The sequence below is a fragment of the Leptonotus elevatus genome, chromosome 20 (genome assembly GCF_054856555.1).
Source record: "Leptonotus elevatus isolate MCC_2025b chromosome 20, RoL_Lele_1.0, whole genome shotgun sequence".
NCBI classification, from domain to species: domain Eukaryota; kingdom Metazoa; phylum Chordata; class Actinopteri; order Syngnathiformes; family Syngnathidae; genus Leptonotus; species Leptonotus elevatus.
Window position 1 is genome coordinate 600,077 of NC_141258.1, and position 26,867 is coordinate 626,943.

General features: G+C 48.3%; 3 protein-coding genes across 3 annotated transcripts; 2 read left to right on the forward strand and 1 right to left on the reverse strand.

The window, feature by feature from the left end:
• Nucleotides 1-1,102: 1,102 nt before the first annotated feature.
• On the forward strand, nucleotides 1,103-12,954 carry map2k6 (mitogen-activated protein kinase kinase 6). The gene is made up of 12 exons (XM_086063890.1): nucleotides 1,103-1,352; nucleotides 2,334-2,397; nucleotides 4,128-4,176; nucleotides 4,247-4,360; nucleotides 8,351-8,470; nucleotides 9,610-9,726; nucleotides 9,805-9,856; nucleotides 9,938-10,065; nucleotides 10,138-10,215; nucleotides 10,354-10,493; nucleotides 10,577-10,622; nucleotides 10,685-12,954. The coding sequence occupies exons 1-12, from the start codon at nucleotides 1,253-1,255 to the stop codon at nucleotides 10,763-10,765; spliced, it is 1,089 nt and encodes a 362-aa protein (XP_085920016.1). The 5' UTR covers nucleotides 1,103-1,252; the 3' UTR covers nucleotides 10,766-12,954.
• LOC147156251 (E3 ubiquitin-protein ligase TRIM35-like) lies at nucleotides 4,942-7,577 on the reverse strand. The gene is made up of 2 exons (XM_086063889.1): nucleotides 7,092-7,577; nucleotides 4,942-6,935 (listed from the first exon to the last, which is right to left on the reverse strand). The coding sequence occupies exon 2, from the start codon at nucleotides 6,795-6,797 to the stop codon at nucleotides 5,316-5,318; it is 1,482 nt and encodes a 493-aa protein (XP_085920015.1). The 5' UTR covers nucleotides 6,798-6,935; nucleotides 7,092-7,577; the 3' UTR covers nucleotides 4,942-5,315.
• Nucleotides 12,955-22,992: 10,038 nt separating the features above from the next.
• On the forward strand, nucleotides 22,993-26,850 carry kcnj16a (potassium inwardly rectifying channel subfamily J member 16a). Its single transcript, XM_086064511.1, has 2 exons — nucleotides 22,993-23,033; nucleotides 25,171-26,850. The coding sequence occupies exon 2, from the start codon at nucleotides 25,179-25,181 to the stop codon at nucleotides 26,325-26,327; it is 1,149 nt and encodes a 382-aa protein (XP_085920637.1). The 5' UTR covers nucleotides 22,993-23,033; nucleotides 25,171-25,178; the 3' UTR covers nucleotides 26,328-26,850.
• The last annotated feature ends 17 nt before the right edge of the window (nucleotides 26,851-26,867 follow it).

Genomic DNA, 26,867 nt, shown 5'->3' on the forward strand with positions numbered 1-26,867 from the left:
CGGCTCTTTTCAAATTCAAAACTGATCTCAGTTTTTCTCGATCACGTCAAGTTTTTGAACGACAGAATCAACGTTTTCTTGGAAATATGAAAAATACCGAAAATTCCACTTAACAGGCTTGTGCTCGTTTGATAAAAATGAAGTATGAATGCTTTTACAAAGGATGTGTCCTAATTGTGTGCAAGGTCAAAAGTTCAACTTGAGGACGATTGCGTTTGATGCTAATCGGTTGAATTGTGTTTATCTGGAGGCTAAGCTGCGGAAACATAATTGACGTGCGGGAAAAAAACCGGATTGCAATTTTGGAATCAACATAAAAATCAAACTCAACTGAATTTTTCAAAATAATTGTTTCCCAGTGTCATAAACAATTCGGGATGAGTGAGTACCGATACAAGGTACCGTTTTGGGGTCGAACCCTGGGCCTTATTTCAAGGCATCAGGACTCACGACAATATCGGCCGCCCTTTTGTGGCCGTTTTACAATCAAGACCAATAAACAAAAAAATTGAAGAATGGAAAATTGCCATTGATTTCATGCAATTTGAAGGGCAAATGCTATATTGGGAGTGTAATGGTATCGGATCGGTCCTTGGTTTTGGTATCTGTGACTATTCAAGAGTTGAGTACTGGTAGACTCGTACTGGTATCGGTCTGAAAAAGTTGGGATCGAACATAAATAATAATTAGGGAGTGAGGTATCAGTGCAGCCGCTTTTGATCAAATTCATGTATCGGGTACTGATGAAGGCTGCTGATATGAGGTAGTGATACTCAAGGCAAGAAAGAGGAGTAGGTCCTACGTGCCAGGAGATGGCGCTGCTACGCTGCGGCGGTCTCATACATCAGCGCATGTCACAAAGGAAGAAAAGGTTACGCATCACAAGCATGAGCGGTATCGGTACTTGGCATCGGTAATCAATGGAGAGGATCGGTCTGAAAAAAGTTGGCTCAAGTATCCGTCCAGCCATGACAAATAATAATCCATAAAAGTTAACATGACAAACATACAAAGTCAACGTTATTGTTGTGGAGAATTGTCATCATTGTTCTTCTCCAGTGCCAGAAGGTGAGGACTGCATCTCCCATGATGCCTTGCGGCCACCGGAGCAGGAAGCAGCTCGCCAGTTGAGGCTTGGCAGCAGCCCCCGCCCCTCCTGCGCGCGCGCTGCCTTCTCTGCAAGATTCCTTCGTGCACGAGGCGCAAATCCGAGCGGCCGACGTGCACGCGGATCGTCGTGCACGGTGCACCTATGTGCGCCGCCAGAAGCTCGCTGCAGCAGGAGGAGGAGGGCGAGGAGGGCGGCCCCCCACCTCCCTCCGGGGGGCCCCACCCCGGCAGAGCTAAGGGAGGTAAGCGCGACGTCGTGCGGGGGACACACTTCCGCTCAGATGACATTTTTGCGCGTGCAAACCTGATGCTGCGTTCGCTCGCTTGCACGCGCGCTGCAATTGGTCACGGGACGTGCATTAAACAAAAGTGTGTGTGTGTGTGTAGGGGGGGGGGGGGGTTGGCGCATGACCCACTTGCTGCTGTCAACTTGACATTTTTGGGCGTGCACATCCTCTTCTGCACGTACACTTCAACTGTTACACAACTAGCGCGCGTGCGTGTGCGGTACCTCCATAACACTCAGGTGAATAAACACACACGTACACGTGCAAATGCACACTTAAACTCACAAATATGCACGTGTATAACGCACGCACGCATGCATACGTGCACATCACGCAAATACAAAAATGCAAGCACACACACTGCAGGACGTGACCAGGTAGGCCCCGCCCCTTCCGGTGCTGCCAATCAGTGTTGACATTCGATTTGAAGTCCTTAAAAAAAAAGTTAACGTTTTTCTTGACGCAAGGAAACCGTCGGGAACGCGCCAAACATCTTCGCTCGTCCTTGTGGAATTCCTTGGAAGAATGTTTGGAATTCCTTCTGACTTGCACGCATGTGACTCACTTGGCACCTTGCCCATTGCTTCACATTTGAACCCTCAACATCACGCTGCGTTTGTTTGTTGGTGACAAGCAACAAACATTCAAGCTGCCACCTTTGAGGCGCGCCGTTGCCGAGTCAGCGTACACCCTCGATTGGTCGCCAGTCACATATAAGCAAGCGATTGACTGGTCGCCAGTCACAACAGCTCAGACAAAAAACAATGGATTGGTCGCAGACTTGCGTTAACGCTCGAGCAGTCGTTTGGTCGTCCGGTGACTAACAAGCGAGTCCAGCCGGGAACCCAGAACCTCCGACTGCGAGCCGCACATCCAAGCCACGAGGCCGCCGTGCCGAGCGACTGGACTGACGTTGTGTTTTGTTTACGTTGGCAGGCAAGCGGAAGTTGGTCCTCGCCCTCCCCAGGGAAGTCTTCCAACGAGCGCCCCCTCCCGCACTGTAAGCTCATCTCGCCACATTTCACTTGGCACCCGACACCTGACACAACAAGACACGCCCACCGGACAACGCTCCGCTCTCATTGGCAGACCCCCACGGCAATCACCGGGCCAGGCCCCGCCTTTTAAAGCCGCGCACGGTCAAGACGGTGTCCAACGTGAGGACAGAAATAAGACATGACCTTTAACTGAGATACGTTCATTGATTTTTCATTCTTTTGTATACATCAATATTTAATTGATTGAATAAGAAAGATAAAAAAAAAATACATGTACATCTTTAATCATTCATTTTTTAAAGCTAATATATCCAAATAAATACTGTCGAGGTGGAACAAAAACGATTTGAATGAGGAAATTCGTTTTGACTTAAATGAATGAATGAACATTTCATTTGGATCATTGGCAAGATTAATGAAGAATTCAACATAATAAATATGCAACCGAAAGGGTGACGGCGGAAGCAAAAGCTTTTCATTTCTGTGCCTGCGTCGCGAGCGCTACAAAATATAATATTAATAATTGTACATTTGATGAAGCGCCAAATCAAAACAAGCGGCTCCGCGGCGAGGTCTGACCTCTGACCTTGCGTGTACTGACTTGACAAAATGAAAGTCATTGTTACACTTTTAAAATCGTCCCACGGAATCCTCTCCCATCCCGAGTATCGACAATCCTATTGAATCCTATTTGTTCAATAATTTGACCTTCTCCACTTTCCATTAAACTTCCCATTTTTTGGTTACATAAAAGTGCTTCATTCATTATAATAAAATTAACTTTGGAAAAGAAACCCAATGGTCATCACTCGTGTTATTATTAATAACAAACTACTTTGTACATATATTTTGCAGACACGTGAACATCATGTCACATCATCAACTCATTGACTGGCAGCCATTTTGACTGAAGCTCCCGGCTGGATTTAGACTGATTTTGCAAGGCCCACAGAATATTGTGTTCTATTGCGATAAAAACATGGAACCTGCCAAAAGAAGGATTCGAGTCTCTTCTTTCATCAGGATTTTTTTTTAAATATTTCTATCCGTTTTCATTTTGCAGCAATTAGCATTAGAATATAGCTCAGTTTCATCATTATTCACAAATCTGTTTCAAACTGTGGAGAAATCCGCTTTATTGCAACGTGGCCCTGGTGGATCTCTTATACTCTGATGCCACCTGCTGGCCGTTTCTGTCAAAACGACCATTCTTCAAGCACACTCTTCAGTTCAGAGGCTGCATCAAAGCCATCTTTATGCTCAAACATAACAAACGTAGAAATACGTTTTTGGGACACTCAAAACATGTCAGAACGTGTTTATACGTTTTTGGGAGCAAACAAGTTCATAAATGAGCACCCAAAAATAAATGAATGCGGCATCAAAAATTGATATCAATATTTGTCAATATTTAAAGATTTATTTTAAAATGTAACTATTTCAAAATGTACCGATTGAACTATTTAAGCTTTAGCTATTTAAATATTTATTATTTCAACATTTAACAATTTAAAAAATATTTATTTTAATATTACCATGAATGATTTCACTATTTAGTTAATTCTTCTTCTTTTCCTTTTGGCTTTTCCCTTAAATGAACGAATTCAAGTTTAGGTCCAATTTCAAACTAAACGTGTGACCATTGGTAACAAAAGTCTGCACACCCTTGCAATAGTGTTGGGACACAGCCGTTAATCAAACGATCAATCAATCATGTTTTTGTGTGCTTCAGCCCGCCGAGAGATTTAGACTCCAAAGCGTGCGTGACCATCGGCGACAAGGTAACTTCCTGTCTGTCTGCCTGAACCTGCTTGACTTCCTGTGCCTTCACCGGGTTTTGTCGCCGGGCAGAATTTCGAGGTGAAGGCCGACGACCTGGAGCGCATCGGCGAGCTGGGCCGCGGCGCGTACGGCGTTGTGGACAAAATGAGGCACGTGCCCAGCGGCGTCATTATGGCCGTCAAGGTGGGCCCGACCGCGGACGCCTTCAAAATAAAAGTCTGCATTCTTTTCACCACTAACTTTAAGACCATGAAGACAATTACCTCAGAGGTGGGCAATGTGGGTCCCGGAGGGTTTCGGAGGTTTCTCACTTCCAACGCAAGCTGATTCCAATCAACAGGATGCTTATCGGGCTTATGCAGAACTTGCTGATGAGCCGATCATATATCAGCTGTGTTGGAGAAGGGCAACGTGCAAAACCTGCACGACTCCGGCCCTCGATGCCCACCTCTGCATTAACTCATTGACTGGCAGCCATTTTGACTGAAGCAACCCCCCTTCGCTCCTGGCTGTTTTATTGGATTTGGGCTGGTTTTGCAAGGCCCGCCGAATATTTTATTCTATTGCTATAAAAACACAAAGCAGAAAGATGAAAGTCTCTTCTTTCATTAGAAAAAAAACATATATTTCTATTTGTTTCTGTTTTGCAGCAATTAGCATTAGCTAAGTTTCATCATTATTCACAAATCAGTTTAAAACTGTGGGGAAAAGAGCTTGTTTGCAACATGGCCCTGGTGGATCTCTTATACTCTCTGCTGGCTGTTTTTGTCATAATTGCTTCAACCGTTCTCTTCAGTTCAGAGGCCGTATCGAAGCCTTCCGTATGCTCTAGTATTAAAAAAAAACACATACAAATGTGTAAATATGTCTTTGGGATACTGGTAATATTTAAAATAAAACGTATTTATATGTTTTTGGGAGCAAATGACTGTGAATGTTATGCTGAAGCGAGTGGAGGAACTTGAGCGTATCATTCACATTCAATAATTGTAATCATTGACAAGAAAACTCTTCAAATAATTTCCAAACAACATTTTTTCTTACATGGTCCAAAACATCTTCGACAAAATGACATTTCAAATATCTTATTCTTATCTCGTACATTTTAATGGTGCATGTGAAACGATCAATCTCATAATCACGGACTTGAGGTGGTAAGACGAGGCGGAAGCGGAATTATTTGCAACGGAATCGTATCCGTCGTGTAAAAGTACGGATACACGTTCATGTTGTCCGATGAATGTGGCCAATCGGAAGGACTCCTTTTGCACAATATTGTGTTTGTTTGAGATTCTGAGAACGTAATTGATCTTTCGTTAACGTCCACGTGAACTCGGATCCTCCGCAGTCTCGATGACGGATTCCAGGGTCCGAGTGCGTCGGCCAATATTCTGTACTCTCCGTTACAAAACCCAATACTTGATTGTCGCATTCTCCTTGGCAAACAAGGGTCCCCCCAAGCCACGCCCACTTTCCAGTCGGCGTTGTCCCCCACCTCGACATCCCACTTGTGTGCTGCCGAGACCAAGGCAGAACCCAGGACCACGTCCCCCTTTAGCCTCTCGGCGTTGCTCGGACGCTGCTGCCCGACTTGAAAACTCACGCTGGTCAGATTGTCGGACAGACGGAGTTTTGCACCGGCCGTGTTCGGGTCCAGAATGACGGGACTGTAGGAGAGCGTCTCCTTCATCCGCCGCCACACGTTGAACTTGAGGTTGCCCACGTGCTCGGCCCGGTCCAGCAGAACTCCGCGCGGGAGCGGCTCCAGCTTGTCGGGCAGCGTCTGCGTTCTGACCGCGGCGGTCTGGAAGTTCTTCACGGAGGAGGCGGGGTCAGAGGTCAGCTGCTCCTCCGTGCTCCTGATCACGCCCGAGAGAGCGGCCACGTCTCTGCCGAGAGCCGCGATGCTCTCCTTCATGCGCCGACTCTTCTTTTGCTCTTCGTCCCGCAGGACAGCCAACCTGGCGTCCTCCTCGGCCTGCAGGAATCGGCGAAGCTCCTCGAAGTCCTCCTTGATCTTCCTTTCAATTTGCTCCCACTGGACCTTGATGTATTCCGCTTGCTCAATGCACTTGTCTCTTTCCTTTTTGGAATATTCGAGCCGTCTCCTGACATACTTGAGGTTTTTCCGCAGTTTCTCCTGGCGACCTTTCACAACTTCCTCGACGGGACGGAACTTGTGGCCGGCGTGGATTTGCGAATCTCTGCAAATGAGGCACACGCGTTCCTTGTGGTCCCAACAGAAGAGTTTCAGTTTCTCCTTGTGCAGGCCGCAAAGTTCCTCCGACTCCAGCGAGGCGCTTGAAAAGGCCTCGCACACCTTCCTCAGCGCCAAGTTCAGGGGCGGGTCCGAGGACTCGAACTGCGTCCGGCAGACTGGACACGATCGGCGGCTGTTCTGCCGCCACCACCGCCGCACGCACTCGCGGCAGAAGCTGTGGCTGCACGGCAGGATGACGGGATCTCGGAAAATGTCCAAGCAGGACGGACATTGGAGATGGTCCTCGACTGGGTTAGCCATGGTCCCTCGTGAAGACACCAGCGTCTCGCAGACTTTGAACGTTCGCTTCAAGCAAGTCAGTCCGGTTGTGGCCGCCTCCCAGTTTGGCCTCGTCTTCATACAGGTTGTGTTCTTCTTGTTTCGAGAAATGACATTCGAACCAGTCTATGGCACCGGGAAGTCCATCGCAACCAACAAGCAGATATTCCAGTTGGTCAAGATCCTTTTTCACGCACAAAAAACTCGTGACCTCACCACCTTCAAAGAAAAAAAACATCACGTTATCAGCTTGTTTTTTTGACGCGATGCAATTATTTGTCTCAGTGAGACTTTTTTTTTTGTAATCGGTGAGAATGTTCAAATTGGTGTGCATGAATAGAAGCTGAACACAGAAAGCGAAAAGCTATCTCAAACCTTAAATGCCAGCTGCCATAAAACGAGTCCCATCCTCGGTCTCCTCGTCTTGCGTGTCTCGCCTTCAGTTTGACAACGAAGACGAGCTTCCGCCTCCAGTTTGTGTCCCCCGTCGTCATTTGTGTCCGCACGTGATCGGGTTAGGACTTTAGCAACACTGTTCGTGTCCTCCTATTGTACAAGAATACGCCAGGAAACGTGGGACGGCGGTCTGCGGTCGTGGGGGCGTGGCCTAACACAATCGGTATTGTGCACAAGACCAGGAAGACGTGGACAAACCGGTTCAGACTCCAGATCCTGTTCTCACCGTTGGCTCGGATGAAGAAATTCAACAGCTTTACTCGAGCCGCTGATGTAAAGTCATGTAAAGTTTGTTCCTTCTGTGTATTGTCGTGATTGAAGTGGTCCGGCTCACGTGTGTCGTGCATGGGTGCCGACGTCACGGCGGCTGGAAGGAAGCGTTCGTACGGGAATAGAAATTGCTAGTGTATGAAATGTATTCATTTCCTCCACAGTATGTAAATTTCAACACGGGTGCCAGCGCAAAGTCCAATTAGTCGATGGAGATTTTCTGCCACCAGGTGGTGATCTTTGCACTCGACAAAATCTCAAATCACAAAATCCATCAACTTTCAATTCATCTGTAATCGTCCATCTTTTCCTGACAGCGCGTTGCTGCATGTCAATCAAATTCCGTCGAGCTTCCACAGGAGGTGCACGACCGCAGCATGTTCTTGAGGGCGTGACCCGAGAACGGTCCGTATGGCGTTGCAGGTTTCTTGCAAAAACAAGCCTTTGCCTTGGTTGTCCTCTTGTGGGATTTCATTCTTCTGACACCAAAGAAACTCGGAAGCGTTTGATTTTCACACGAACTTAACAGAGAACTGAACTATTTCAAATGATTGTGTGGGAAAAAAAAAGTCTCTTTTGTCAAAATAGGGTTTGTAAACACGATCCTTAATGCAGGAATACGTGAAACAAGTTTGGATGGAATGAGCTGCCAAACGGTCGCATGCTCTGTTCCAATTTCAAGTTGTGAGCCACGTTGGCAAAATGGTTGCAAGCACCGACCTTGGGTCAAAGGTTCCCAGTGGTACTAAATGACTGCTTGAGCAAAAATGCTCAAAATAAAAAAATCTTACACGTAAAGAAAGTCAAACTAATCAATACACTTCGCATTCCTCGGAAGTCTTTTCTGTCTTCACCAAAATAAAACTTGCTGATGCTGTTGATGTGTTTTTTTTTTTTTTCTCTCTCAGCTGATCCGCGCCACCGTCAACACTCAAGAGCAAAAGAGGCTGCTCATGGACTTGGACGTCTCCATGAGGACTGTGGACTGCTTCTACACCGTCACCTTCTACGGGGCGCTCTTCAGAGAGGTGACACACTTCCTGTCCAGTGACCAGATGTCCTCGTAGCACTTCCTGCTCACTGGGACAACGTCCTTGGAAGACATTAGCTGTGTCCGAATTCATAGGCTCGAGCCGAATTTGTCTGCCATGACGTAACATCTGGCACAACTCGACTGCAAGTCGGCGTCCAATTTCACGCTCCCTGGAAACCGGCCTTCAAACCTGGTCTTTGTTTCCATGGAGACGGGCCCTGAGAGGACGCTACTCTGCTCCTCTTCTAGGCCAACTCCTGCGTGAATCCCAATTAAATGACAGTACCTTCAGTCAAGTCCCTCCCCCCTGCCTGACGCTGGCTTCTGATTGGTCGTCCGCAAAGATTCATGATTGAGTGACAGACTGCATTTCTGTTTCCGCTGCCAGTGGACACGCGCATCTGAGATCAAATTAACAGAAGGCCTTTCCAAATTGGCCACGACTTAAGCAGTCCACAAAGGCTACACGGGGGAGGAGCCTTCGAAGGGCCCGGCAGGCGAAGGGTCCTTCGTGGACCCAGACCATGAATGTGGACACAGCTTCTTCCTGGCTCATTGGGACAGTAAGAAACTTCCTGTCCAGTGAGATGATGTCTTCGTAACGCTTCCCGTGTTGTTCTGTAACTCACTTCCTGTTTATTGGGACATTGTCCCGGTAAGAAACGTCCTGTGTAGGGACAGGACGTCCTTATAACACACTTCCTGTCCAGTGAGATGATGTCATCGTAACGCTTCCTGTGTTGTTCTGTAACTCACTTCCTGTTTATTGGGACATTGTCCCGGTAAGAAACTTCCTGTGTAGGGACAGGACGTCCTTGTAACACACTTCCTGTCCAGTGAGATGATGTCATCGTAACGCTTCCCGTGTTGTTCTGTAACACACTTCCTGTTTATTGGGACATTGTCCCGGTAAGAAACGTCCTGTGTAGGGACAGGACGTCCTTGTAACACACTTCCTGCCCAGTGAGATGATGTCATCGTAACGCTTCCCGTGTTGTTCTGTAACACACTTCCTGTTTATTGGGACATTGTCCCGGTAAGAAACGTCCTGTGTAGGGACAGGACGTCCTTGTAACACACTTCCTGTCCAGTGCGATGATGTCATCGTAACAGGTGAACATGTGCGCTTGCCAGGGAGACGTGTGGATCTGCATGGAGCTGATGGACACGTCGCTGGACAAGTTCTACAAGAAGGTGATGGAGAAGGAGCGCACCATTCCCGAGGATATCCTGGGAAAGATGGCCGTCTGTGTGAGTACGCGCCCTCGCCGCCACCGCGTCTCATCCTTCTCCCTATCGTTGCGTCAGGCTGCGCCGGTTTGCTTTCAGATCGTGAATGCCTTGGAGCATCTTCACAGCAACCTGCGAGTCATCCACCGAGGTGGGTCACGGCGGCGGCGGCGGACTGCTCGCGTGTTGTTGCGTGCGGCGTGTGGTCACGCGGCGTGTGCTCACAACGCAGACGTCAAGCCATCCAACGTGTTGATCAACAGCCAAGGGCAAGTGAAGATGTGCGACTTCGGCATCAGCGGCTACCTGGTGGACTCGGTGGCCAAAACCATGGACGCCGGCTGCAAGCCTTACATGGCGGTGAGCGCAAAACGGGCACGCGCGCGCGTGCGCCGGACGACGTCCCTCGCTGATGTTGTTTGCGTCCTTCAGCCGGAGAGGATCAACCCCGAGACCAACCAGAAAGGATACAACGTCAAATCCGACATTTGGAGTTTGGGGATCACCATGGTAACCAAAGACAACCCTTACTCTTCCTTTCTTTCTCCTCCTCTTCCTGCTTCTCCTCATCCTTCGTCCTTTTCTCGCCCGTCCGGCCTTGACACGCCGACGTCCCGGCTGGTGTCCACGTCGAAACCGCGAGTCCAGCTGGAGTTGGCCGTCCTGGGCTTCCCGTACGACTCTTGGGGTACGCCCTTCCAGCAGCTCAAGCAGGTGGTGGAGGAACCTTCTCCTCAGCTTCCTGCCGACAAGTTCTCCCCAGAATTCGTCCAATTCATTTCCTTGTGGTGCGCCACGTCTACGTCCTTATTTTGTCTTTCATCAGCAAGGTTGTTAAATGTCCTTTTTCTCCCCCCGCCTTCGTGTTCAGCTTGAAGAAAGTGTCCAACGAGCGACCCACCTACGCAGAGCTCATGGTGAGTGCGCGCATCAGACACCACTGGGGGGCGCTGTCGCACCAACGGCTTGTCCTCCTCAGCAACATCCCTTCTTCACGTCCCACGACACCAAAGACACCGATGTGGCGGCCTTCGTCAAGATCATCCTGGCAGACTGCTGAGCTCTGGGCCAATGGCAGCCCTTCTACCTGCGGTTATTCCGTCCCCTTCCGACAGGAAATGTGTCAATTTTCAACACTTGTGTTTGTCACGTTTGTCCGCTGTCACCTTTGGTGGTTGTAGAAAATCCTAAATGGATTTGTCGGATAACGGATTGATTGTACGCATGTCTTTCTTATCAACGGCTCTTATGTGAACGTCCCCAATGAGCTGGATGTCCACATACTGTAAATTGGTCCTAAATTGTGACGTGACTTGAGAGAAAGTCACAACAATCGACGACCTAAATGACGAGCACGCAAACAATCGTATGTTTTCCATGTTTTTGTTGAAATGGAAACGGAACGCCGGTTTCGTGACTTGGGAACTTAAATCGTCCTTCAGCAGCCCCGACCTCAACCAAATGTTTCCTGTAGTGCTCACAAACAAATTTGGACCATTCCTCCATTCCTAGTTCAGGCAGAACACTGAACAGGTGGTTCAGTTCTGAGGTTCCGGGTTCAAATCCCGACTCTGGATGTGTGTGGGTTTTCTTTTGGTAGCTTCCTGCCATGTTAGAACACGTAATGTTCGCTTCATTGAAGACTCTAAATGTTCTTATGTGCCCTGTGATTGGCTGGCAAGCAGTCAGCTGACAAAGGCCTGCGCTCACTAACGAGGACAAGTGCTGTTTGACTTGAGCAATATTCTCGGCATGCGAGTCGCTCCCTTCGGCTCATGCCGCAGCATCTTAACAGGGTTGACTTCAGAACTCTTACCGGGCCGCTCCTCAAAGCCTTTTTGTTGTTGTTGTTGAAATGTTCGTTACTCATTTGCTCCCCAAAACGTATAAATACGGGCTATTTTAAATGTTTGCATGCTCCCAAAGACGTAGACTGAAGCGAAAGCAATGGTTGTTATTACAAAAACGCCCAGCAGAGTATAAGAGATCAACCAGGGCCACGTTGCAAAAAGCTGTTCTCCCCACTGTTTTAAACTGATTTGTGAATACTGATGAAACTTAAGCTAGATTCTAATGCTAATTGCTGCAAAACGGAAACAGATCGTAATATACAAAACAAAATATGCAAAACGGAAACAAATAGAAATATACTTCCTTTTCCTGATGAAAAAAAGAGACTCTCATCTTTCTTTTGGTAGCTTCCGTCTTTTGATAGCAATAGAACACAATATTCTGCGGGCCTTGCATAATCAAGTCAAAATCCAATAAAACAGCCGGGAGTGAAGGGGGTTGCTTCAGTGAAAATGGCTGTTGCGAGTGAATGAGTTCAATTCTGCTGCAAAATCTCTCAAATCATTTTGCTCTAGGCCCGAGGAACCAAAAGCAGCCCCACACATTTTACGACACAGTTTGGATGAGGTTTGAAAGGAGGCGTGCTGTGTCTTCTTTTTGTTGTTGTTGCTTCTTACAAACAATTGAAGACACTTGGACACAATAGCTTGAAAATAGAGCGTTTTTTGGGGACAGAAATGGTGTCCATTCACATTTGACTTATAATAGATTTGCCAACAAAGACGTTGGCATGTTCTTCATTTCTGTACATTTTTAGCTGACAGATCTTTTTCTCTCTCCATGTTCAACACTGTGGACGGCCACTCTGATCACTATTTATTTCCAAACTGTCTCACTCACTCACTGTCTCAATTTAGAGAGACTTTTATGACCTTTCCCAGTTTCACAAAATAGGTTTTGTTTGTTTGGTTTTGGTCTGGGGTCAGCTGGGGTCAGCTTTAATCAATGCTGACGGAAACGTGACAATCGCGCCTCGCGTGTATTGTTGTGACTTCTCACAATTTAGGGCCAATCGATGTGAAATCCAGGAAATGAAATAACCCAATTGCGATCGGCTGCTTATTGTTTGCGTCCTGACATTGAATAGCGAGCAGTCTCACCCGCAACCTAACGAGGATAAATGTCGTCGAAAGTGAATAGATGGCCGCTAGTTTGAGTTTTTACTTCGAAGCATCTCTGACCTCCTCCAGGGAGTCAAATTGCTGCATTTGTCACTCGTGTTTGTTTTGCCTTGCGTGACTTTCAGACATCTTGTTGTTTCGCTGCCCGGCGTTTCCTTCCCAAGACTCTCGACTGTTGACCAATTTTTACTCTTCTTGCTGATTGCGCGTGCATTTGTAATCAAGATCCCCCCCCCACCTCATTTAAAAACAAATAAATTTGAAACTGAGGAGATGATATGGACTTTTTTTTTTTTATGTCGCGCATGAGGTATTTCTCGTAAAATTCACTTTTCTTCCATTTCATCCCAAAATTCTTTTTAAAGCAATACTTGATTCATTGAGCCATTTTCAGCAGTAAAAAGTTAATATTTTGTCCAGAATTAATTTGATAACTTCATATTTTTTAAACATATTTTTCCACCTGCAGTTGACTTCACCCGTGCTGAGAAAATAAGTAACGACCAATCGCGGCTCACCTCTGGGTTTCTGGGTTTTGTATAAGAATGATACATTTACATAGAATACAAAAAATACTGCTAACAAATCTTAGCAGATGCTGAACGTGCTATTCCACAAGTTCGCCACTAAGTGGAGCAACAGCACGGCATTCATTTTCCCAAATTGGGAGTCCTCTGGACTTCTGCTAAGTCTTTTGGACCCCTCCCCCTCACGTCTTCCACCATCATCATCATCATCATCATCATCATCATCATCATCATCATCATCATCATCATCACAACAATCATGGCCATGCTTGGGATTCTTCCTCTTTCCAACTGGCAATAGAACACATTGATGGCAATTTTGTTGCGTCCTGAGCCTGATGGCAACGACGGACCAAAACGCCAACGAGCAAACGAGCAGCAACAAAGAACACACTTTACACAAACAAGCATCTTTTGACTTAAGAGGCAAACATTTCTTACCTGGCTGGTGTCTTTGGCGGACGGAGGAAATCTTGGCAAACGCGTCCGGCATTTTAAATATGGCCCACGTGTCCGCCGCTAAGTGGGTCCCAGCAGAAACACGCGCTACAAGAAAAGCGCCCCGCCCCCCCCAAAAAAAAAACTTCCCCAAAACGGGACAAAAGAAGAAAACGCATCTGCACAGTAGACCTCATCATCATCATCATCATCATCATCATCATCATCATCACTTATGTGTGACCGTGCGTGCGTGTGTGTGTGTTTACTTCCTGTTTGTGTTTGGGGTGCTAAGAGGAAGGAATCTATCCCCTTCCCAGCCGGACGGTCATACATCAACAATTGGTGGAAAGGACGGCGGCGTTGGCGCGCACGTGAACGTTCACGTGACGTGAACCTTTCAACTTGTCCCGACCTGCCGACGGCTGCGAGACGGACGGACGGACGCTTTCAGACGTTTCAAAGGCGGCCTGGCAGGCTTTTGGCCTTCGCCGGCTTTTCATCAAGGGGTGGGTGGGGCTAACTTAACCTAAACTACAAGCCCAACTTGAACCCGGTAAGGCAACGGGTGGCCATTGTGTGCCCCATCGTCATTCGGAATGAGCCCCAAGGAATGTGTGTGTGCATGCTGTGTTTGTGTGTGCACGCGTGTGCGTGTTTCTTGGGCTTACGATCAGCACGCGAGGTTGACGTTTCTCGCCAATTTCTCCGCAGTGGCGTGCGCTGGACCCGCAGGAAGCCGACACGACGTCACGCCGACGAACGAGTCCTGGCAGCCGAACGGACGCATCTTTCAGCGGCTCCGTCTGGAAGAAAGTTCTGGAGCCGAGTAAATGTTGTGTCTGCGAGTGCGCGCCAGAATCCGTGCGGTCGCGCCAATCATCGCGCGGCGGACGATCCATTCCACACGCGTGTTGCCGTTAACGCACGCTTGGCCAGGAATCGGACGGCCGCAAACGCTCATCAACATTCGCCGTCACGGAAGCCCCAAGCGCGACCCGGGCCGGGTCAGCGCCGTATGAGACGCACAAGAGGAAGTAAGCGGCCGAAGCTTCTCAGTCGTGTGCGTTTCTGCCGTTTGTGACGGATGTATTCAGTATGTGAGTAAATAATTCTGCCGTATTTTTTGTGAGAGAGCATTTCAGTATTGTATGCGAGAGCTCGGCAAGCATGTCTTGATGATGACAGAAGTTGTCCCTCACCTGTCCTCCACGAGTGTCCCGGGGCCAATGGGACCCGAGGGACCTCAGCGGTTGGTGTTGATTCAGTTGCCTGGCCTCCGAGGGGCCCGAGGGGCCTCTGGCGCTCGGGTCCTCCCGGAGGTCACGCCCCCTTCCAGCTGGGGACCGGAGCGGCGTTGGGGCCCCCCGATAGAACTTGATTGTTGACCTGCAGCGGGACTTCCTGGAGTGCGGCACACCTGACATGGAACACGCCAAAAACAAACTGAAGAAAACACGGCAAGATGGCGTGTTTCTCGTCACATTTATGTCCTGCCGTGTCGTCTCTTTTCCTCTCATTGGGTCAATAACGGTGAAATGTCAAAAGTTTGTCTCATTTTGTTGTGCTTGATGAAGTCAAAAAGTTGCATCCTTTGACTTTTATGAAGGTTTTTCTGCCATAAATGATTGTGGAAAGAGATTGAAGTCCCCACAAGCGCAGGATTAGCAACACACACACACACACACACACACACACACACACACACACACACACACACACACACACACACACACACACACACACACACAATCCATCAATGAGCAGTCAAATGTGTGTGAATGTCAGAGTTGAGTTTAGCGACCGCACCTGCCCACTCATGTCCCAAAAACGTGCCTAAGAACTAACAGACAATCCAGATAAAACACAAGCCTGTGGCAGCCCCCCCCCCCCCCCCCCCCCCTGGGAGGCCAGCGAAGTGTACAGGAACACACTCGCCCAAGTGGACAATGGAGTGCGGGCCATTTCCCAGGATGCAGAGCGGCGCCGCACCAATCGGCGGCCTGGGAATCGGCGTGCCGAGTTTCCTCGACGCAAGCGTCACATTCCTTGGTGAAAGAAAAGAAGGACCGCCGCAACCCCGCCCGCCACTGAGCCGATCACGTTACTCACACACACCACCACAATGTACACACTGATTGGTCATATTCTCGACTGGAGCTCAACTTTGTGTCCGTTCCAGAACGTTGAACAGCAAAAGTGTTTTGAGTCTTGTGAGCAAGGTTGACCGTTTGCCGGCATTTACCGTCAATCGCCGGCATTCCAAATCGTCGGCTTGTCTGTAAGAACGTTGACATTGTTGACGCATTTGTTTAAATAGAGTCAATAAAACATGATTATTGGCAATATTTGCATTTTGAAAGGCCATGTGACCAAAATAAGACCCACTCAAATATGAATATGAAACAGAATTTTGACCTTAACCCAAATATCGACCGCAAGTAAAACGTAGTCACCGTAAACTTCAAGCTAGCATGTCATGCTAAACGGCATCGATGCAAATTAGCGGCGATGCGAAGCGTGATTTGGCAACTTCAAGCAACTCCTCCGAACAGATGGGAAAGGAGAGCCAGGAGATGTAGCGGGCGGGACAACGCCGTCCTTTCATGAAGAGCAAGTGTGGAAAGGACGCGGGGTCACGCAAAACGCGACCCCCCTTTCGCACTCATCTCGATCCCATCGCTCAACTATTTTCTATCGAGCCGGAGACGAAGCTCAGCTGCGAGGGATCACAACAATCGCACGCCGTCACGCACACGCCGCGGGATCGGCATGACGACATCTGCAGCGGGGGAATCTAAACACCGCCGATTACGATTCTCATTCATCACATGACGTGCGTGCGTGTGTGTGAATGCGTGTGCGTGCCAAATAAACATTTACAAGAAGTGGACACACAAAGTCGAGCCGCGCAAACACGAGAAAACGTTTAAGGCCGGAACGGTCGGAAGCCGCGTGTCAGACATCTGAAGGCTCCTGACTCACCGCCGCCGACGCGCTAATTCAACACACACGGCGCAAACACGCACTCGCTCACGCTGGATGGATGCAACTTGTTCAGGGGTCAAATGGAGGTCATGTGAAGGGCATGGCTCCTTTCCTCGCATTCTGCATTTGGGATTTATTTGTTTCGTCCCAGCTGTGGAACAGCGGACTGGCTCCGCACCCTCAGTAGGGTTCTGGAAGGCAAAAGGGGTCTTAGCCAAACAGTCTACAAGTTTCATGGACTCGGAGAAGGTTTTCGACCCCTTAAGCAGTTCTGTGGTGGGACTGCCCTGGGAGTGCGAAACCCGGTACAGGTTGTCCGGTTCCTGCACGACCGGCATCAGCGTTGTAAGTCGGATCCAGTGAGGGTTGGACTGCCCTTTGTCACAGATTCTGTTCAAAACCTTTGTGGTCACAATGTGTAGGTGGAACCGAGGTGTCCAAGGGGTCCGCTTTGGGGACCTCAGGATTGCGTTTCTGGTTTTTGCAGAGGATGCGGTTCTGTTGACTTCAAGCTCAACTTTCACTGGAGCATTTTGCGGGATGAGAATCGGAACCTCCAAATCTGAGGCCATGGTTGGTCCTCAGTCAGAAAAGGGCGGAGTGCCCTTTTTCGGGATGGGGGACGAGATCCTTTCCAAGTGGATTTCAAGTCTTGTTTACGACTGAGGAAAGAACTGGGGAGGCCACCGCAGTTATGCGGGCTCCGTATCACATCTCCGGTCCATGTTGATCTCTAAACACCAACTGGCAAGACCCCCCCCCCCCCCGCCCAGCCATGGCTCTCTGCTCACCATGCATACCACCACTCTCTGTTCTAGCAGTTTTATTAGTCTATTTGTTAGCCATATTTTTTTTTCTTTCCCAAATGACTAGAAAAGTTTTCCACTCTCACCTGGTCAGGAGCTTTGGGCCATTTTGCTTCATTTCTTTGTTATTCCTTTTGAACAATGTTTTGGTCATTTATTTTAACAATGTCATTTATTTGAAACATTGGTATTTATTTGAGGTACGGCGAGCATGTTAGCGACGAGCTCCCGTGGCTACAAAAGTGGCCGCGTTGGAAATGAAAGCGAAATCGCTTTTGGCTGCACTCAACCACAGACGGGACTTGGCAGGACTCACCGTTACTTGGCCGTACTCTGCGATACCGGCACAAATGCGAACGTCCCAGCGTTGGCGAACGTCCCGGCGTTGGCGAACGTCCCAACGTTGGCTCCACCGCCACGCCGACTTTTCCGTCAGGAGCCGGACTGGCGTTTGTGCATTTTACGAGGCCGTTAGCGCCTGAAGGTGCCGTCTGCCGTGGGATTAGCGTCTGCGGCTAATTAGCTTACACTCGACCATCGTAAAAACAAGAATGGCGATCACAAAATACAAATGAATAAAGACTGCCCACAGATGGATGACTTTTAGCACACAGGTGTACAAAGGGATGAGGAAGAAGTCAGGTCAAAAATAAAAAAGACGTTAGGCTGACCAGATTTTCAAAGAAAATCGAACACACACATTTATAACGAGTCCATCTGGTGACAGACTGGGAAGTAAATTCAGCATTACCTTAGCTAATGCTAAATGCTATCTTGGGTGACAGTTCAAGGGCGTTAAACAATCAATGCACTCGCCATTCTGCAACCTTTTTTTGCTCGGTCCCGGCAGCTATCGGAAGCCGGCTGTGCCTCGCGCCGGTGCCGCATCGCAACATTGCAAATATGCCGCCAGAAAAGCTCAGCTTTGCGTTGGGTCTGATTAACGACCGCAGCATTAGCTTAGCCGCTCGTCGGGCTGCATTTCCCATGATTCGTAGACAGGCGAGTAGTTTGAGTTCCAGTGCGACGAAAAGACGCCCGTTAGCAATTAGATGCCGATGAGGAGGACGTCAACGTAAATGCAAATGGGAAGCTTAAAAGCACGAGGCGGGCAGCGGGTGCGTCATCACTGAAGACATTTTGTCCTTTTACACAAGCATGTGTTAGAGTAGACAATATTAAGTATTGTACTCTTTGCGTGTTCAATTAACTGAATGGTGAAATCCTGGTGAAGAAGTCCCTTTGCAAAGGTAAATAATTATCAGAAGCTTCTGATGACAAAAGGCTGACGACACTGAAGCCGTGTTCCATCAGGTTGTCTGTCTCGTCCAACGTGGGGCATCAATACTTATTCAAAAGTGGGAGAATAGAAATCTCCGCCCATCAGCCCACAGTACATTTGTTTACCACTCAGTGAATACAAGAGAATCTGTTCCCATGGGTACAAATCAGATTAGAAGAAAAACAATAAAAATAAGCCTGACTCCCTTCCGACCGGCAGAGACCGGTCCTCCCATTTAGAGATAGCGAATGAATGTATGAACTCGTTGCCCTTCTTCTGAGAGTGAGACAAATAATACAATTCTATTCATTGAGCCATACTCTATAACTAAATCCAAAACGGCTAAAATATAAATTAAAACTGAAAAACAATGTTAATAACTCATCACATGTTACTGCTTAGTGGTTTAACCCATTATACACTTTTCTCATCGAGGCGTTTACATTTTCTCACATTTCTCTCTTGTTTAAACATTCATACATTTTATATAATAGAAACATTACTGTAAAAAAAAAAAAAAAAAAAATCTGCCATACAGCGAGTCCGCGAAAAGTGAACTTATTCATTTTTTAAAAAATGTCCTCTTTTTTTGACCTTATGGAAGTGTCCACCCTAATGACAACTTACATGTGGCCCAAAAGTGGGACGCCGGCATGCGACCTGCGCAAAAGTGCGGCAAAACAATGTAGCCGTCGAAATTCACCAGGATTTGGGACACAAGGCTCAAAAGCAGGACTGTCCCGGATGAAACCGGACGTGTGCTCGCCCTAACATACATTCAACGTGCGCACGTTGGCTGCTGCGCATGTGCACACACTTTTACAACACTCACACACACACGGTACACGGGGGTGCATGTACGTTCAACACAAACAACAATTTCTCACACACACACACACAGGAAGATGCTAATGAGCTGTACTTAGCTGAACGGAAGAAGCTAGTTTGTTAGCTGGTAAACAAGTTAAGAAGCACAGTTGCCAAATAAACAAAAGTGTCACAGCTGCAGCGTTTACGCGCACGCTCGGCTGGTAATGAGCAGCTAGCACGTTAGCAGGACACAACATGGCAGACGCACAAAAGGCCACACACACACACACGCCGCGTGTGCGTGCGGCTCCACTGCTGTTGTTGTGACACCGGCACACGTGTGGTCCATGTGTGCGACACACAACGGCGACAACACACACGCAGCCCATCCAACACATTCTGCTTCTTTTCCAGTCTTCATTTGTGATGTGATTAAGGAGACAGGAAGTGGTCACTGCGCTGACAGGAAGTGATCGGCCAGCTGTTGATGCACACGCCTCACGGCGCGTTAGCAACAGGCTAACGAGTCAGAACAGGCGTAATCGTCAGCTTCCACCGTTTGGATTGGCTCGTTCCCACAAAAGTGCAGGACGCGTCCTTCGGCGCCAACATTCATCCACGCCATGCGCTGCTTTTCCCGCCAAACAGCACACACGCACGCACAGCAGCTGCAAATAATAAAAGCCGCAGAACACGATAGTGAGCCTTCAGGTGTTCCACAAGCGTGGGAATTTCAGGACCCTGGCCTGTTGGCTTTTTTTTTTTTTCTTCAAATAAAGCGACTTTGACATTTTGGGAATTGGCAGCCAACAATAATAAACAAATGGCTCCTCCCTGTCTTAGCTTTGGGCTAATTAAATGCGCGGAGATTTGATTGTGACAGATCAGCCCTTTTTTTGGTGTGACCACCGGCCCCCCCAAAATGTCCGCACACTTGCCCGTTAACTCTACCGGCCGACCGTAATCGAGCGAGCGAGCGAGCAGCGCTTTCAAAGTTCAAAAAGTGGCACATAGCAAAGCGTTCCACGTGACGCGTACGCGGCGAAGGTGTTAACGCGCAACTGGCGGCGCCAGGCCCGGCGTGCGTCACGGTTTCAAGGTCAGCGTGACCTTGTTTTGCGCCCGCACCCGAGTTTGCGCGCCCCGCCGAGCATAGCGGGACGCTAACGAGCGCATGCTAACATGCTAACGCTCCTCGTTAAAAGCTACATTCATAAGGCGCGCGAGTTTGTGTGTGTGAAAGGTTAATAAGGCCGTTAAAAGGCAGCGGCGGCGGCGAAATGTTGAGGAACGCAAAGCGATGACAGCGCCTGCAGCCACGCTGGAAAAATATCATGGAAAATATTAGAGCATCGGAAAATGTTACAAGCGGCTGGAATATTGTAACAATATAATCAATGACGCGCGCACGCACACACAATTTCATGGCAGCAGATGAGATGGGCACCGAACTTGGCCCCAGTGCACCCTGGGAGAAAGAAAAAAGCCGTTTCTCGAGGTTAAAAAAATAAATAACTTGTGTACGAGAAAGTTTATTTGAAATATATCAATATAACAGATTCATGTTCTATACATTGATTTTGTATATACTTCCAATACTTTAAGAACAGTTTTATCAACTCAAATTTATCGAGTGTAAAAAAATAACTGCAGACTAAGCCAAGTGATGTTTTTTTTTTTTTTTAAAGAAAACAATAAATATACTTTTTATACTGAAATATTACATGACTATGAAATAAAAAATAATTCTCATTTGTAATTGTATTATTTCTAATGAATTTGAATATAATTGTTGGATAAAACCAATTAAAAACAAAAATGCGTATCACGTAAAAGTTTCTTTTGACCATGATCATCATTTTATCATGAAGTAATTTTGGATTATTTAAATAACTGATTAACCAATTAATTTAAAAAAAAACATCAACTCCAGTCCTGAGGGCCCCCGTGCTTTATGTTTTAGATGTTTCCCTCCTCCAACACAGCTGATTCAAATGATCAGGATCGTTATCAGGCTTCTGCAGAGCTGAATGATGACCTCATCATTGGAACCACCTGCGTTGGAATAGGAAGACGCGGAAAACAGGCCGGATAGTGTGCCCCGAGGACCAGGGTTGAGAAACACTGCACTCGAGTACAGTTGTACTCGAGTACGTCAGAGTGCGAACGCGCTGATGTGACGTCACGGATACGCGCCGCTAAGCTCAGCCAGGCCTTTTGGTCTTGGACTTCTTTTGACGCCCGACGATCTTTGTCACGATCGAGCTGAGAGGACGAGGTCATCGGGTCGAGGAGCGCCGGCTCGTTAGATTTGCAATATTCGAATGGTTGCTAAATGATTACACAAGTCCAGTCAGACTTTGACCGCGCGTCGACCGCCTGATCGCTCGCAAGCGAGCAGATCGTTCAGACAACCGCTCGAACGTCCGCCCAAACGTCCGCACCAACTGCGACAGCGGCAAAAAAGCCAGAAGCGACGCCGGAACCGTCCCTGGAACGACCACCAAAAATGAAAAACACCTGAGCGACCGCCTGAATAAGCGACAAGAAAACTTTTCCCAGAACCAGAACTTTCTGCCTACAAACCAACATCTGGTAGACCTCCTGCCTGGAATCTTCTATCGGAACGTCATAAGTTTCTACTTGAACGTTCTCCTCCTAACTGACCAGAATCTTCTATTAGAAAACTTGTACGAAAACCTTCAACACCTGAACAAGCAAACGACCATCGGAAGGAAGGACCGCCTGCATGACTGCCTGATTGATTGCCGCACAAACGCCGAAAACCATCTGAACAAAAGGCCTCAACAAGCCCCTCAAGAACCAAATGAGTGTCGGAATGACCGCCGCAAGAACCTCTTGAACGATTACCTGAACGATTACCTGAACGATTATCTGAACAGACACCCGATCAACCGGCACTGGTTTTTCGCTTAACACGCACCAACCTTTACCAGGTTAGTGACACACGCAAACCCAACAGAACCTTTCACTAGGGCGAAGGTCCCGACCCGAAGAACCGCGACGTGACGGCGCTTTTAACACAGAAGAGAAAATCGTTAATCGGCGTCACTCCAGAGCTCCGTTGTTGGATTTTTTATTGGGAACAAAATATTTTTTTTATTTTAAGGAGAGTCCACTTTGTGCTCTTGTTAGCTTGCACGTGAAACTTTTTTTAGTTGGCTAAATAACCGGACATGTACAGACCAGAACCCGCCCCCGCCGTAAACCGTTTTTGTGAGAATTTCAACACACTGACTGATTTATTAGTTGCGCAACACAAACCCACGCCGCAAAGAACAGGCCGGTTTGTAGCGAGCTTGTCACACGATGCGAGTCCGAGTAGCTGTTGAGGTTTATTTTGAAAAGCCGGCGAGGGCGTGTCCTGTTGGGGGTGTAGCCGGGCCAGGTCACCTGCATTTTGGGAGGTGTCACTGTTGCGTTTTGCCACGACAGGTGTGTTGTTTCATTCCAGCACGCCTGCGGAGGCACGCGCAAAGCTCAGGTAGCACTTGTTCTCCTCATCCTCCTCTTCCTCTTCTTCTTCTTCTTCTTCTTGTGCTCGGTTTTTGTTTTGAAATGAGCCGTTTGGTCACAAAAAGTTGACGTCCGCCAAAAGATTTGACTTAAAAACTTCCTACCAGAACTTTCTACAAGAAAACCTCTACTAGAGGCTTCACTCGAACCTTCTACTAAAAAACTAGAACCTTGATGTCCTAACCTTCTACCTCTGCTGGAAAACTGCAACTTCCCACATAACCTATCAAAACTTTCTACCAGAACTTTCAGCGAGAAAACTTCTTGAACCTTTTAGAATAGAACCTTTAATAACAAAAACTTCTATTAGAACCTTTTGCTTATAGCTTTCTCTAGAAATGTTCTAGTAGAATCTGCATCTTACCCTAGAACTTCATGTCTTAATAGAAGACCTTTTAATAGAATTTTCTAGAAGAAAATGTTTGCTCGAACCTCTTCATTTAAATTGACATCTTCCCTTGATGTTCTACAAGAACAGGTTTTACGAGCACAAAAACCTCCGTTAGCGATTGAGTGTTCTGCTCGAACCTCCTACTTCAATAATATTGCGGCCTGCCTGGAGAGGTTTGTGTATGTCATGTCCAACATGTGTTGGCGACCGGTGTCATGGCGACTGCTTGCTAATGGCGTGCTAATAACATGCTAACATGCTGGCGCGCTCAGCAGAGCGCGAGACGACCAGCGTCAACTTGTAACGACGTTTTGCAACACTCGCTGTTTGCGTGAAACAGTTGAAGGTCGTCGTAGAAGGTGGCCGCGGGCGAACTCGCAGCTTATGTTGTACTCAGCCAAGGATGGGGGGGGGGTGGGGGGGGCACATTTACCTCCCCTGCCTGGGGGGGCACAGCACCACTGGCAGCAAGTGAGCATGTAATGGCGTAATAATTGAGGGAATCACGCAGTGTCCAGGACTGCGGAGAACGTTGAAGGCTGCAGTGGAAAGTTTGCGGGGAAGGTCAGCATGTGTTTTGTACACAGCGGCGGCGGCGGCGGCGGCGGCGGCGGCGACTTTGAGGTCAAAAATGCGCCTCAAAGACACGCCACCCGCCGCCGTGTGGGGAAAACAGCAGCACATCATGGCCCAAAAACATACACAAACCTTCTCACCCCAGGGGGGCAAATCCAGTATTCAGCATCGTACAAAGTCAACTTACAGCCCGGCAGAACTGAGACATGCGATGGCAACACAAGTGCTAACGTCCAATTTAGTTTCCGGGTCTAGCTTTCACACAAATGTAAAGAATATGACAGATTGGAGCGTAGTACAAGCGGTCCAAATATAATGTTGTCCAAATGTACGTATAATGTAGTAGAAAAGTCTAGTGCAGTGCAGTGTTGTAGTTCTCCAGACGGGTCTTGGTCTAGAGCAGGGGTGGGCACACTCGGTCCTCGAGGGCCGGAGTCCTGCAGGTTTTGGATGTTTCCCTTCTCCAACACAGCTGATATATGATCAGCTCATCAGCAAGCTCTGCATAAGCCTGATAACCATCCTGCTGATTGGAATCAGCTTGTGTTGGAAGAGGGAAACCTCCAAAACCTGCAGGACTGCGGAGGACCGGAGTTTGACACCTGTGGTCTAGAGACCCCTTTTTAAAAGTCTGGGTCCTGTTTCGGAATGGAAGGCATTTTTATTCAGGCTGGTTTTGGTCTCGGACAGGGCGGAACTCTCTGGATTTTTGATCAAGACCGGTACTGCTGTGATCAGTGAGAAATGCAGAATGCAGCTGCTGCGAGTGCCACGCCCCCTAAATGCCAGATTATTTTCATTGTACTATTTCAGGAGCAACATAACAGAATTTGTTGCAAAAAAAAAGACGCCATTTTGTTCTATTATTTGGGTGATTTTTTTAATTGAATTTTTTTTTATTTTTTTTATTGTACAGTCTTAGCCTTGTCTCGGTCTCGACCTCCAAAAGTCTTGGTGTTGATACTCGATAATGTCCTGGTTTGCATACGGTACAAAGGACGAGTAGCGAGCAAAGCAATAAAGCCACTAAAACCCAAACTCAAACTCAACTAAAAGCCCGGAACTTGCAGCTGCGTTAACATTTTTTGTTGAACGGTGCGAACGTGTGACTGGCGTGTTTCTGTTTTACGTTTGCCAGCCGCCAAGATGCACAAGTCGTACCGAAGCGTTGACCACGGGGACGACGTGACGGCGGTGAAGACGGAAAAGGGTCCCGAGCGGCGCAAGCAGCGCTACGTGCGCAAGGAGGGCAGCTGCAACGTGGTTTTCCGCCACGTTCCCGAGGAGTGGCTCCTCTTCGTCACCGACATCTTCACCACGCTGGTGGAGATCCGCTGGCGGATGATGCTGCTCATCTTCGCGCTGTCCTACATCCTGTCCTGGCTCTTCTTTGGGATCCTCTTCTGGGTCATCGCGCTGGCTCACGGCGACGTCCACGACCTCAAGACGGCGCCGTGTGTCTACGAGGTGCGCAGTTTTACCGCCGCCTTCCTCTTCTCGCTGGAGACCCAGACCACCATCGGCTACGGGTCCAGAGGGATGTCGGAGAACTGCGCCGTCGCCATCGTGGCGGTGATCATCCAGGACGTCGTCAGCTGCTTCGTCGACACCTTCGTCATCGGCATCGCCGTGGCCAAGATGGCCTCGGCCAGGAAGCGAGCGCAGACGGTGGGATTTAGCAACTGCGCCGTGGTCAACCTGCGCGACGGCCACTTGTGTCTGTCCTGGCGGGTCGGCGACTTCCGCCGCAATCACCTGGTGGAGGGCGTGGCCCGCGCGCAGATCGTGCGCACCGACGCCCACGCCACCGGCAGGGTCGACGTTAGCTACCGGGACCTCGACATCCAGCAGCCCGAGATCGTTCTGGTGGCGCCCACCACCATCTGCCACCGCATCCAAGATGGCAGCCCGCTCTACGGGATGAGCCCGGCGGAGCTGCAGCACGCCGACTTGGAGGTGGTGGTGTCCTTCACGTACACCGACGACAGCACGGGAACGCTACACCAGACGCGGACCTCCTACACGCAGGACGACATCCTGTGGGGTCACGTCTTCCAGGAGATGATCCGGGCCGGCAGGAGGCGCTACACGGTCGACTACGTGCTCTTCAACCAGACCGCCAAGGTCCTGGTGCCCCAGATCAGCGCCGAGGCGTACCAGAGGCTCAAAAGGCGGCCGCGGCCCTCCCCGCGGCCCTCCCCGCGCCATGAGGTCCCGAGCCGCGCGGAAATGCTAACGGCGCCGTCAGATCCCCACCGCCAACATCTTGACACGCCAGCTCGTGCGGAAAAGTAGCTGAGGTATCAAAACATACGCTAGAAAACCAACGGAGACGAAAACAAGCTTGCCACCAACACGTGGAAGACTTTTAAGCATATTATTAGATCCTTCACCGAGAAAATGTTTCTTCTTATGGAGTTCTGTACTATAACCTTCCACTTTTTACCACAACCTCCTCCTAGAAAACGTCTACTCGAACCTTCTACAAGTTCAAGTTAACCTTCTACTACCTGCTAGAAAACCTGTTAGAATTTCTTATTACAGCATTCGACAAGAACTTCTAATAGGACCTCCTCGTAGAACCCTAACCAGCAAACATTTGCTAGAACCTCCTACAAAAACAAAAAAATCTAATACATGACAAGATCGAAGCTTAAGATGAAAAAAGTAAACGTGCGGCTGCTTTGCTCATGTAGCTCGAGCTTGTTAGCGCGTTTGCTACTGACTTCTGTTTGTCGTCTCATCAAGACTACTAGTTTTGAATCTTTTTTTTTTTTTTATCATCATAATAAAAGTTGAGAAAGACTTGAATGAAGAACTGAACCAAGTGAAACT